Here is a 13,930-nt window from a genome sequence, read left to right as displayed (position 1 = left end):
AAATTATTAAACCTCAAGCTAAAATTAAAACATTCTTCTTGTTTTTTTATTTTTTACTACTTAAGTATTAAAATTGAGCACAAGCTTACTCTTTCACACTCCATCGGAGACACAAACCTTGTTAATGCTTTCAATGGCACTTTCCTAAAGGTTCATGAAGTGGGAAACAAAAATAACTTTTGCAAAAAAAATATTTTTCAGCTTTACCAAATTATTTTTAACGTTTTTTTATTTGATTTTCTTTTCAAATCTTATTTATTATTATTTAAAAAAAATATTTTTTAGCTTTAAAAATTTTTTATTGTTTGTTGTTTTTATTTGATTTTTTTTCAAATCTTTTTTTTTTTGGTTTATTAAATTTTTACACACACTTACATATATATACATATGTACATATAGGTATATATTTGTAGTGAATTTTAGTCATAAATTCTGCTCTCTGATCCCAATATATTTTCATTACATCCTAGTCATTTCTTCCATATACATACATATATTTTTTGTAGAATACTTAAAAAACAAATATATTTTGACAACTGTGAGTGATAAAACAGCATATAACTTTATTAAAAAACATTTTTATTTACAGTGTACTAATGTTCTTGTGACCTAGCACAGTTTAACCCTTAATTTAAATAAATTTATAAATACTTTTAAAGCTTTTGAAACCTGTGGTGCTTTCATACATATTTATATTCCTACAAATATCTTAATTCACATTTAAAACTATAAAACTAATAATTTTATTACGGTTCTGCTTGCAGGTGGCGTAGCCCCTGGAACCCCATCAGCGGCCATGATCATGGAAGGGCTTGAAACCCTTGTGGCGCCATCGCATCACGCATTCCTACTAACCGAATCCGCCGCCGCCGCACACTTCAATGTGCTGAGCTTCGATACGTGTCTCTTTAAGACCACCGCACAGACTAGTCCCTCGACCGCGGCCACATCAGCGGCCACCTATCTCAGCACCCCATCCCATACATTTGGCGGTGGCCATTTGGGCGCCGCCCAAACGCTACTCCACTACAATCTCTCGACGGCGAATAACAATCATCAGACGGCCATCGCGTGCGGCAGCAGCAGCAGCAGCAGCGCGTGCAATACACCGACCAACAATAATATAGCTACCGCCGCGACAGCAGGCACAAATTCAGCACTGAGCGCTGCTATTTCGCGCACAAATTTCACGCGTATCGGTGTTGCTAACAACAATAATAACAACAACAACAACAGCAGCAGCAATAGCAACAGCAGCAATAACAGCTGTAATACAGTAGCGACCGCAGTGCAGCAAGCGAACGCAGCGCTAACATCACCTACCCTCGCGGCAGGCGCCGTCACAGCAGTCAACAATACAAATAATAACAGTAATAATAGTGGACGCAATTCTGCTACACATTTGAGTCTGCTCAATACCGCACAACACAGTCCGAGCAGTCACGCGGCAGCCAGTTTAGGTGGCGTCGTCGCCACTCCCAACGGCGTAGATATCGCGAGCGGCGTGGTTAAGCAGTCGCAGCAGTCATTGCCGTCGGACGCGCAGTGCGGTGATACGCAGACGGGCGATCTGAATACGCCCGTCACCACATCCAACGATATTCCATCATTCTTCGGACCATCAACCATTGTTGAGCCGCCACCCATTACAGGTAAGCAGCGCCCGCGAAATACATACATAGTACATATGTATTAGCAAACGAAATTCTCTCTGAATATTTATTGTATATATTTAGTCTTGGTCGTGACAAGTTTGCGCAGGCAAATTTTTGTTTTATTTCAACCTAAAATCGGTCAGATATAAATTATGATGCGCGAAAACCAGCTCCACTTCGAAAGCTTACAAAACGCTGACACATATCACTGTTGATTAACATTGAAAATCACTTCGAACAGGTTCCATTTGTAGCGATTTTTTTTTTAAGTAATATATCTTAGTGGTACCTCCGAAATGTTTCTCTTTTAATTTTTTAATACTTCATTATTTCTAATAGTTGTTGAAAGTGATAAACGATTGTGTTAGGGTATTGCTTTCTATCTAGTCTAATTAAGCTATTAAATGAAGTAATTAGTCACTAAACTAGGGACAGCCCAAAAATATAATGAACACGTTTCCAAATAGAGCAACAGTGCGCCAGTTGTTTCTTCTTTTCGCGATTTGGCGTCAATTCGAGACACCATGTGATGCCAGGTTCTTCTCCATCTGATCTCTCCATCGGATTGGAGATCTTTCTCTAACTCTGCTTCTACCGAAGTAGGAATTGAATATAGCGACCTACGACTGTAACTGCTGACCCAGTAGCATGACTACACCCCAATAAACCCCACTTAACTAATCGAAATACGGCGGTCAAGCTCCATCGCAAACAGTAGATCTGAGTAGAACGCAAGGAAAGCTAGCACCTTTCGGTTAGTTTATCGTTTAGCATCACAGTTGCTCCATAACATTTCACATGCGTTGATTTAACTCTCCTTCAAGCAAACTAATTTTGTTTTCCTTATCCCAACTCCAACCTAACCTTTTCGTGAACACACGACAAGTACGTTGTAGCAACAACAACCAACCATTACACATAAGTGGTCAATTATATATTTTCTTACAAATGTTAAACAAACAAACTTGCAGACAATGAAAATGAAATATCATACAATATATAAGTATGTATATATTCACAACAACAAAACTCACACATACTTGTTTGCGAAATTCCTTAGCTAAAAGACCCTGTGCTTCAGTGTTGTGTCGGATAATAAATTTATCTTGGCTAAGTTGCGTTCCATTTTTTGACTGATCATGCCTTGATTCTGCTGAGTGTTTAAGTAAAGACTTTTTTCTTCTTATTTATCTATGTCTTGCATGTTTTCATATTTTTCTTCGCTGTTTTTTGTACAATTTTTATTTTTATTTCCGTTGTTTATCTCGTGTGTGTGTATGTTAGGCACACTGCTGAAAAGACACTTTGGACTCTCGAGTGCTGTGTTAAGGGCACTTAAGATCTTGTTAAAACATGTTGTTTTCCATGTTTTCACTTTTAAATTGTTTTTTGCTGCTTTGTCTGTTTTTGTTAAAATTGAGAAAACAATAATCACATTGTAGTAATTCTTTGCAGGCAAGAATTTTTTCCCCAAAATTATTAGTTAAGTTTTACAACATTTGCCACGATATATTTTGGCTTTCTTGAATCATTTGTCTGCTTGTGAGTGATTTTTTCGAGGTTACAATAAATTTTGAGTTATTTACTTCTGGTGAAAAAATTTGATAAATTAATGTATGGTAGCTGTTCGATTTACATGGGCGCTGAAAGATGTGCTCTTGGCCAAAAATGTGACGAGGGTTAAGAATAATTTATCTTGTTTTTTCTTTTAGTTTTTATATATTTATTTACTTTTGTTTGTTTTTTTTTTAAACATGTGCAAACTTTTCCACACTTTTATGAAACTTTTGTAGACAGATTTTAAAAAATATTTCTTATTGACCAAAAATTTAAATATAATAAGTAAAGGTTTTTTTTTGGGGGGGGGCAACATTAGTTCAATAAATATTTTGTTGAAAAAATTAATCATTAATTGTTTAACGATGAAATTAGAAAACATTTTGTTATATATGAAATGAAATGACAACCATTTTGAATTTGAGATATTTAATTTTTTTTATATTTTCGTCGATTTTTTATTAACTAATAGCACTAATTTTGAAAAATTACAAAGAAATAAATAAATAAAATGTGATATTAATTTTGTGTTCGAAAAATGTGGCAACGCTGTTTGTATAGTTTCGTGTAAAAAATTAACTTTTTTTTCGATATTTTATTTTATATTAACTATTTTCTCTCACTTTTAACTGAAATAATTACAAAAAAATAATAATTAAAATATGGAAGAAATTTTGTGTTCAAAAAGTGTGGCAACGCTATTTTAGAATTTTAAATCAAATTTAAGATGCCAGTACCCAAGAAGTAACTTACAGAATTTCGCCTTATCATTCCTTACATAATATTTATGACGAAATACTTTCCAAACGAGAAAACGTTCGCCCAATAAAAATGCCAGTAAGAAGCACATAATGTATTATATATACATACATGCACATGTATGTACATACATACATACATATACACTTGTGAACATACTCCACAACCCGCACTATAACTGTTTATCAGTCACATTACTGTAGTAACGGTATTAATTAATCGTGTCGTATATACTATTAAACATTTCCGTTCAGTGTCAATGTTTCCCCCGGCCTTATGCCACAACTACTAGGTAGTTATCACTAACGGTCAGGCTGCGCTTCTTAGTCGTACAGACTGTCATAGCGCTGATCTCGTGCTAAATACGCTCATTCTAATTGAATTAAGGATTGTATTTGATACGGACATCTGTGAGCGCGTAAAGCACGCTAAATGTAAATTTGCTTAAGACACTGCAACCCCCTCCCGACCACAAAACTACATACTTGCTTAGTTTGATTACACTTTTTTCTCACAACTTCGTTGGAATACAAAGCAGTGGCGAACGCTAAGAAACATGAAAAATGTAAATAAAAAAGCGCAACAAATTGGATTTAATTGATATAGTAATTTCAGAAAGGAAATACAAATTTCATAATATTTCCCATTGCACGCAAATGGCGACAAGACTAGACGAATGGCTTGTAGACGCCTTTAACTGGGCATTTATGAGCATTTGCTTTGCATAAGTTGGTTTCTTTATCGCATTTAAGTATATATTTTCGATTTTATTAACATTTCTTTAACGTGCATATATAAATTAGAATAAAAATATGTGACTTAGACCTTTTTTTCATTTTATTAATGAATATTATATCAATAAAATTTATTTATTTTTTATATTTTAATGCAACTTTTGAAATATTATATATAGATATGTAGCTACTCCTACTTAAATTCGCTTTCTTAGTTAAGTAAAAGCTAAAAAGTTCAAAAATGTTGCCTACATTCAGGCGCATATACTATTTTAGCCAAATTAGCTGCCTTATGCTGCATTTACATTTACATTTTTACATAACATTACATTTTTTTTGTTGTTGGACTTTAAAACAGTGGAATTTTTATTCTGAAGTCTATACTGTCTATCCATATTTTTTTAACTATTTTGACGCTAAAACAACAAGAGAAGCTAATGTTATTGTTAAGAAAACTTTTCTTGAGTTTAAAAACAATATGCCGGCGAGGCAGCTGGTTGCGTAAAAGCTTTAACTAATTGTTAAGCACTAAGTCAGAAAGGTTATTCTTACAATTTCGAAATTAAAAAAAAATAATGAATATTTTTTATACAAAACGTTCAAGCTGGTTTACTTACAGCTTTTATAAACAAAAATTTTTTACTTCATAACACAAAATCTCATCAAAACTTAAAAAAAAACATGTTATTAACCAAATTGCAAAAACAGTTATTTCCACTATTTGAAATGCTTATTTTATTTCATTTTTAACAGCTAGAAATCACAATTGTTTTTTATTATTATACTTAAATATTCTTCCTTGCCACATTTTTTCATAACGCCTTTCAATTGCCACTTAAATATAAAATTAGCCAGTGTATAAATATTATATTTAGAAATCCTGCCTGCATTCAGCAGCAATTAATTACTTAATATTTCTTAATTATATTTTTTATGATGTATGTATTAATACATTTGCGGCTAAAAGTCTCTGAAAACAATTTCGTATAAGAAAATGCTACTGCAACAAAAAAGAAGAACAAAAGCAAAAAAATTGAAGAGAAAAAATCCAATAAAATACATTTATTAGCTATGAATACATAAAAAGTTGCTGTCATCATAAATTTCACAAAACATTTAATTTCGAAAGTCAGCAAGTAGTACGAACGACAGCAATGGCCACAACAACAATAGCAGCAGGCAAGCGGCGAAGGAAAAATTTTGGTGTGCCCACGCAAATGGAAATTGTTGCATTGTTTTTGGAAAAGTTATGCAGAGCAGCAAGAAAATTGTCAAAATCTTTGCTTTTGTATGTGTCTGTGTGTGTGTTTGTGTACGCTAAGTGACCAAAATATACCGACTTGCTGCTGTTTGTCACATTTAAATCTGCTTGACTGAGTTTTGTATCTATTTTGCCTTAAGTTTTTTTTATTTCATTTTTTTTTAACAAAATTTTTTATTTTTCTTTCTGCAACGCATTGCCACTACGCTTTGTGCACTTTGCCATCTTAAGCATTGCAAATATTTCATACGAAACCGAAACATTTTTCTTATGCTTAATATTCGTCTTATATTATATTGTATATGTAGATGTATATGATTTTTTGTTTGACAATGATGAAGTCGCTTTTAATCGCCAAACTTGGCAACGCCGAACGCATTTTTCATGTCACAAGCTGGCAGAATCCCCAACGAATTTCCAAGTGCATTAAGAACAATAAAATAATATTAACTCGTCCGGACGCAATGAACTCAGCGGCTAAAACATGCACAATATATCATATACATATATACATACGAACATGTATGCATATATATTTATTAGCTGAAAATAAGCCATAAAATTTTGGCAATTTATAATAATTTATTAGCAACGCGAAAAGATTTAAATGCAAGTATGTAACAGTATATTTGTATATTTATTATATGTATATATATATATATGTATGTGTGTGTTGCGCGTAATAACTGGCGCAGGAACTGCACTCATTATTTATCTCTCTAACTCTCTCCCTCTCCTCTTTAATACAACGGAACTGACGTCTGCTTCTGCTGCTGACGTTTGAAATTTTATGTTAAAAGCTCTTAAGCATAATAGATTCATTAAAAATTCCACTGAACTCTCCAGAGATGCAACAAATTCTCGTTAAAACGGTGCTTCACATAAGAAAAAGATTAAAAAAAGTTGGCGGGAATGTTTAAATGTTTTCGTACTACTCGGTTGAGGTGCATAGTTCAGGCAACTTCCACGAAGATCCGTTTCGTGTGCTTTATAAAAGTTCGATAACAACCATAGTTTTTTTCCGCAAATTTCAGTTGAGCTTTGAAATACGCTATCAGCAATGAGTAAACTCTCAATTTAGTGTGTAATTTCAGATGTGAGGCGGCAATTTCAAGCTTTAGCGCTCAAAAAATGTGAGAAGCCGATGCCAAAGCAGTTAATTCCCATATTTCTTAGGTCCAGTTAGTCACATAGGTCGAAGTCTGTTTAAATTGTAGCGAAACTCTCTGAAGTACTTGAAGCGCGCTCTCGGTCATATCAGTAATTTATGCCTGTGTGATGTAACGGCACGTGACGTATCAATTTTTAATTTGTTTTTCGAGTGGAGTTTCTGTAGTCAACATTTCTTAAACCAAAAAATAGTTTAGTTTAGGCTATGTTGCGTTTACCGGCTGATTAACGCGAGATATCTCACTTAAGTCTTTTGTGATGGAAAAAAGTTCTAGGTTTAAATAACAAGACTTTCATGTACCCACGATGAGCTTGGCACCTTTCAGAAGTTTATTGGGACAACTAATTTTCGTTTCAGCCAATGCGTCTGCTTACCTGAGTTTAGCAAAAGTAGACAAACTGTCGAGAGTGAGTTTAGTGATAGAAGAATTAAGCGATATTTATTCAGTGAATACCGTAGGATGCCGAAAATTAATAACTTGTACCGGACGAACGGTACCGAATAGCCCTACTCATCTGTAATTCTCTTATATACCTGAATGCTTGCTTTCTATCCAGTATGCTTTATCAGCTAGAATATAGATAATACAAAACACGACAGTGACGGCTCTTCGGATTTCGTGCGTAGCTCATTGAAACGTGTAAAGAAGAATTCTGCCGACAATTTTCTACAACAGCAACTTCTCTTTTAAGCTAGATCACTAGAGTAATGAAAGTGTAAATCGTTGTAGGGCTAGACAAAAGGCAACTTTATTTAATCACAAGCAATCATAGACACTTTTGCAAAGCAAAAACTTGTAATTAAATGTATGCGACAACACCAGCAAAAAAACTCAACAGAGGTTTAATTAAACACAAGAACAACGATATATGAAACCACATAAGAATTATAGTAAGAAAGCGCGGTAATCAAAGCAAAAACAATAAAAAAATTAAAACAAAAAAAATAAATGAAAGTGCGATAAAATGTCATTTGAGAATACTTCACACTGCGGCAATAAGTGCGCTGGCTTTGACTGCCTGCGTCATTGAAGAATTCTTCCGAACAAACATAGGCATGGCATGTATGTACTTTTGCTCGAACACTGGTGGCACATATACAATTGTGTTGGTATCTTTGCGGCACTGCTCATAACATCACTGCAACAAGTGTTCACATGCGGGCACAGTGCAAACGCAGGATTGATGTCAAGCCACATTTAAAGCGCATTGCAACTCAATCAATTCGCAACCAAAGAATAACGCGAATGTTCGCAATGCAGACAAAGTAACACAGAGTAAGAAAAAATGGAATGAAAAAAATCAGCAGCGGCAAGAGAGTGTCCATGCAACGGTGTTCGGAATGTAATTAGTCTTCTTAGCACACCAATGCTGTGCTTCATTCGCACTTTTTTCCCTCCATTTGATGCTGCTGATGCTTTGGTGGCAATCAACATTATAGCCAACACGCCTGTTGTTGTTGTTGCTTTCCAATGCATTGCTGCGGCGCTCGATATTTTTCTTGTGTCGCAATTCGCAATTGAAGCTGCTGCTGCCGACCTCCCGTGTTGATTTCTCGCGAAACGCGAAGGAGCGTCCAGCTGACTGGCTCGCTGGCTGGCTGTTTGGATGGTTGGCAGCCGCTGAGTTGCTGGCTGCCGTTTGGCATTTTGATTTTGTCAATTCGAGCAGTCAAGTTCGTCCAACGTCTTTGCGTCCGCAACTACTGGGCGGCATTCGCGGAAATCACTCGGTCATGGATATCTTTTTTGTGGAAGCGCTTGAAAAATGCTGAACGATTTTGTTGCATGAAATTAATTGATAGCGTGCAGCTGGGTGTTGCAGCATGTAAGTTGACACGTTGCTGACTTTTTTCTTTATATTGAGAGGTGTAGAAAAAAGAGCTACATGTTGTATAAACGAAATCGCACATATGTACATATATCTGGATAGCGTCCAGTTACTTCCAAAGACTAAAATTAAGAAGAAAATTATTTTAGTGTCTTAATTAATTAAAGCTCTTTAACTCACCGTTTTCAACATGCACAATTATAAAAGAGTTTATTTTACATTTATTATTTACAGGTTCCATCGAATCCGAGGATTTGTCCCTCGAACCCCAGCCCACGACCAGTCCGGTGCTGTGCAGTCCATTGAAGGAGGAGCGCAGCACGCCGCCAGCTTTGGCAATTGTCAAGGAAGAAACAAGTAATAATAGTTGTACCATGTACCCTACACATCTAAGTCAGAATCAGACAACAACAACTACAACATCAGCAACAAGCACGACATTATGTAATAATAACGCCAATACAAGTACACAAAACAATACACAACAACAACAACAGCAACACCATCAAAGCCAACATCACCATCAACAGACACATCACACACAACACCACCAACAACATGCCGGCCAACACTCACCCCACCACCATCACCCGTATCAGCATCAGCAGCAGCAACATCACTTACAACAACAACAAAACCAAATAACACACCACAATACCTTACATCAACAACACTTGCAACACAATAGTCATCATGCACACCACCAGCAACAGCAACAACAACAACACCACACACATTATCAGCATACGGCGCATAGCCTTCATCAACCACACGCCCATCAACACCACCATCACCAACAACATCAACAACAACAACAGCATGCGCAACAACACCAACAACAGCAGCAACAACAACAACAACAACAACAAACGCATGCAACTAGCAATAGCAATAGCGGCAAAATATCATATCGTGGCATTTTCACCACTACAGGTAATACAGCAATGAGCGGCCTACATTCCGCAGCCGCCGCAGCCGCTGCCGCTACCCAGCAACAGCAGCAGCAACAGCAACAACAACAGCAGCAGCAGCATCAGCAAGCTGCGCAACAACAGATTGGTTCGCCACAATTGAGTGTGCTGCCTGGACAAATGTCACCACCGTCCGCCGGTCTTGGCAATAGTTGGGGTCTACCCAGCCCCGATAAGACACTCTTCCAACCGCCCATATTCAGTTTACTTGGACCCGGTCCACAGAACACAGCGCAAGCGCATTATGCCGCCCAACAAAATATGGCGCAGCCATCGTCCACTCCCTCACCCTCCCATCACATGCATACCGCCGGCTACGATGATGGGCGCGCGGCTGCGCAACATGTCGAGTTGCTCGGCCTTAACATGGACTGCTCGCCGATTATATTGAAACAGCCGCCACCAAGCTATAGCAGCACCAGCAGCTTCACCAGCCTAGCTGACATGCAACAAGCGCAAGCCAATCATGAGCTGCAACAATACCGCCAACAAATATCTGTTGCCGCGACCAAGTACCAGTGGCTGGATTCGCCGGCCGAATACGGTGGCGCGCAACAGTCTTTGGTTGTGCCTGGGCCGTCATCCGCTACCTCTTCCGCAGCCGCAGCGTCCGTAATTGGTGGCATAATTCCAAAGCAAGAGGCCTACTCGGATCCCACACCGCCGCACCATATGCAGCCGCCATCATCGCAAGGCAACCAATCTGGCTACTCTGTTGTGCAGCTAGCTGAATACAGTCCGTCGACGAGCAAAGGTCACGAAATACTGTCACAAGTATATCAGCAAAGCACCATGCCGCTCAAATTGGTGCCTGTGAAGCCACGCAAATATCCGAATCGGCCCAGCAAAACCCCTGTGCACGAACGCCCCTACGCCTGCCCCGTGGAGAATTGCGATCGGCGTTTTTCGCGTTCCGACGAACTTACCCGCCACATACGCATACATACCGGTCAAAAACCCTTCCAGTGTCGCATTTGCATGCGCTCTTTCAGCCGCTCGGATCACCTCACAACGCACATACGCACGCACACAGGTGAAAAACCCTTCTCATGCGACATCTGTGGTCGTAAGTTTGCGCGCTCTGACGAAAAGAAACGCCACGCCAAAGTGCACCTCAAACAACGCATTAAGAAAGAGTCCAAGCTGAGTCAACAACAACAGCAGCAGCAACAACAACAAGCGGCCGCCGCAGCAGCAGCAGCGGCTGCACAACAGCAACAGCAACATCATCATCATCACTCAGCCCATCACATGCTTCATTCCGGCGATTTGCCTATTGTGACGAGTAGCGCCACTAGCTTGTAGGCCGAAACAAATTCATCATCGAATGATTCCATTGCACAAACAACTCCGCCATCATCGTTGACAACAACACCGCTAATGGTGCAGGACTGGCATGCGGAGCTTTCATCGCCCTTCTCACCCAATACACCGCTGGACGTAATGCCCACAGCGGAACTTTCATTGCGCGGCAATCGTAGTGAGATACCGCCTACGGCTTTCCCCTTCCCCTTAGACATATTTGGTGAATATACTGAAATGCCCGAAGACAGCGACTTAACCGAAGATGATGCATTATTGGGTAGTGAAGATTACGATATGGAAGAATATGAAGAAGCCGAATCGGAACTGGATATTGAGCTGAACACGCGCAACACCAACAACAGCGCCATCAGCACTGCTGAAGCGTCTACAAACACCACTTCCATCATACGTATGAAAAGCGATAGCACAAATGCATTGTCCGTACATCGGGTTGGCAGTGAAACTGGCAATGAGTCTGTTGGCAATATACCGATGGCCATATTGAGTGGTCTCAACGCGCGTAGTGCATCAGTGGGCAGCAACCAGGATATGGTAATAGTATTTCTTACACAGTAATGCTAACATTTATAGATTCATATTTAGAAAAACCTTATACATACATACATATTTGTCAAAGTGTGGTGAATCCCTAGAAATTAATTGTTGAAATGTATATAATGGCACTTGGTAGGTGACAAGTAATGGCAGAAAAGCTTTAAAGCTTTGTATATGCAAAATCACTTTTCCACTTCAGATCTGTTATATTTTCGAGCTTCAAGTAAGAGTAAAGTATTTATGTTGCCATGTTTTCATACTTATTTATTGGCGACGCTAAAAGTTCTTACACTGAGTGTAGTTTAAAGTAGAAGCGAAAGCTTTAGAATAAAAATGTTTCCAAAACACTTTTAACGTTAACTTTTATTTTTATTTGTACAAAATAAAGTATTTGCGCATTTTCCATAAATGTGCTTTTGAATTACTAGTGAAAGCTTCGAAAGCTTTTAAAAATAGCTTTGTTGGTTTAAAACTCAAAAATATGTCAACGGCAGCGCAATTTGCTCGTGTTATCTTATCAAGACATAAATAAAAAATGAAAAAATCATTTTTTTTTAATGTGATGGTATTGAAAAGAGAATTTGTTATTTTCACAAACATCAACTGCCAATTGCCAATATATAGCTTTTTCACAAAAGATTTTGTGAAATCAAACAAACCACAAAACACATACAATTCTGATTTACCGCACTAATTAAGTCAAAAATGCTATAAAATCTTGGAAAACAAATCTGAAAACAACTCTACTATAAAATCACATGCGTGCGAAACACTCGATGATGATTTCAATATGAAATATTTTGAAATATGAAAAATAACTGAAAAAAGCAACAGATATGTATTTAAAATTAGATATGTTAAATTAAACAAATATACAAAACAAACATAGTTAAGCTAATTAAAAAACCATGAAACACGAAAACAAATTCGCTGGAATTTGAGAAAAACTCAAAGAACAAATTTAAGAAACTAATAGAAGTTATATTAAAAACGCTTTCATAGGTTGTTATATTGTTGACTTCAAAAGTTTAACAGACCGAAACTGTTTGCTATCAAATATTGCTGTTCAAAACACAAACAAAATACAACCAAAAGTAATAACAAAAACATCAGCAAGGTTCCAAACCAGCTGCAAATACAAGACATTTACCACAGTTTAGCCTACTATAAAGCTATTATTTAGACTAAAATTTACGATGTTATTAAGAAAATTACAAAAACAGTAAAAACATAAAAAACTATGCAATAATAAACCGTTACAAACAAGGAAAAAAAACAAAGCAAATAACTTTCCACTAAGCTCAACATAAAAACATTTTCGTTATCAGTATGAAAATATGAACAAGAAATAACTGTTAATTAAAATCAATAACAACGCCAAGTAACAACTAACCAACGCATAATTTGCTATATATAATATAAAAGAGCGTTAAATGAAAATTATGTTGAAAGGCATGACTCTTGCTGTTTCAAGCGAAAAACACAGCAGATTTAGCACAAAGCAAAACTTAAATTAACTTATGTATATCTCTAATACTGTGATCTCATTTATAATAAATTAATTTTAATCTTAAACTTCAATTAAAAACATAAAAACTAACATTTAAACTAAAATTAATTTAATTAACTGAAAATTAATTTAATTAACTAATTAAAATAATTTTAAAAAAAGTACGCCTCATTAATAGCTAATTATTTCACATAATTTATTTTACATTTTTATTTTTTATTTTTTTAATAAAAAAAATATTTTTTAAATAAAAAAATTAGTATTACTTTAGCATATGAACTTTTAGCAACTAAACTCATTAACTTAAAATACTAAATTTCCATACTAATTTATTTATTTATAATTATCCAAAATTTAAAAAACGAAGCAAAAAAACAAACAAACACAAAAACAAAACGTCCAAAAATTTGTATTTGATTTCTCTTAAGTGTTGCATGTTAAATGTCTTTGCAAGAAAAAAACACGCAAATAATTGTATACTTAGTACATACATACTTACACATATGTGTGCACACATATTTTTATGCGCAAACGCATATTAAATGCCTAAGTTTTAATTAGCATTTAAGTTTTAGCTCCTTAAGTGCAGCTGTAGGCGCTGGAATGTTTGGCCTTTCGCCGCC

The 13,930-nt window shown here is 36.4% G+C and overlaps 1 protein-coding gene across 1 annotated transcript; it reads left to right on the top strand.

The window, feature by feature from the left end:
- The first annotated feature begins 769 nt into the window (after positions 1-769).
- On the top strand, positions 770-11,257 carry LOC120766701 (hormone receptor 4). Its single transcript, XM_040092349.1, has 2 exons — positions 770-1,652; positions 9,201-11,257. Exons 1-2 carry the CDS (start codon positions 797-799, stop codon positions 11,240-11,242), a joined length of 2,898 nt encoding a protein of 965 aa, XP_039948283.1. The 5' UTR covers positions 770-796; the 3' UTR covers positions 11,243-11,257.
- The last annotated feature ends 2,673 nt before the right edge of the window (positions 11,258-13,930 follow it).

This window comes from Bactrocera tryoni, chromosome 1 (genome assembly GCF_016617805.1).
Source record: "Bactrocera tryoni isolate S06 chromosome 1, CSIRO_BtryS06_freeze2, whole genome shotgun sequence".
Lineage (NCBI taxonomy): Eukaryota > Metazoa > Arthropoda > Insecta > Diptera > Tephritidae > Bactrocera > Bactrocera tryoni.
The sequence above is the reverse complement of the archived record's forward strand: the minus strand, read 5'-3'. Positions and strand labels throughout refer to the sequence as shown.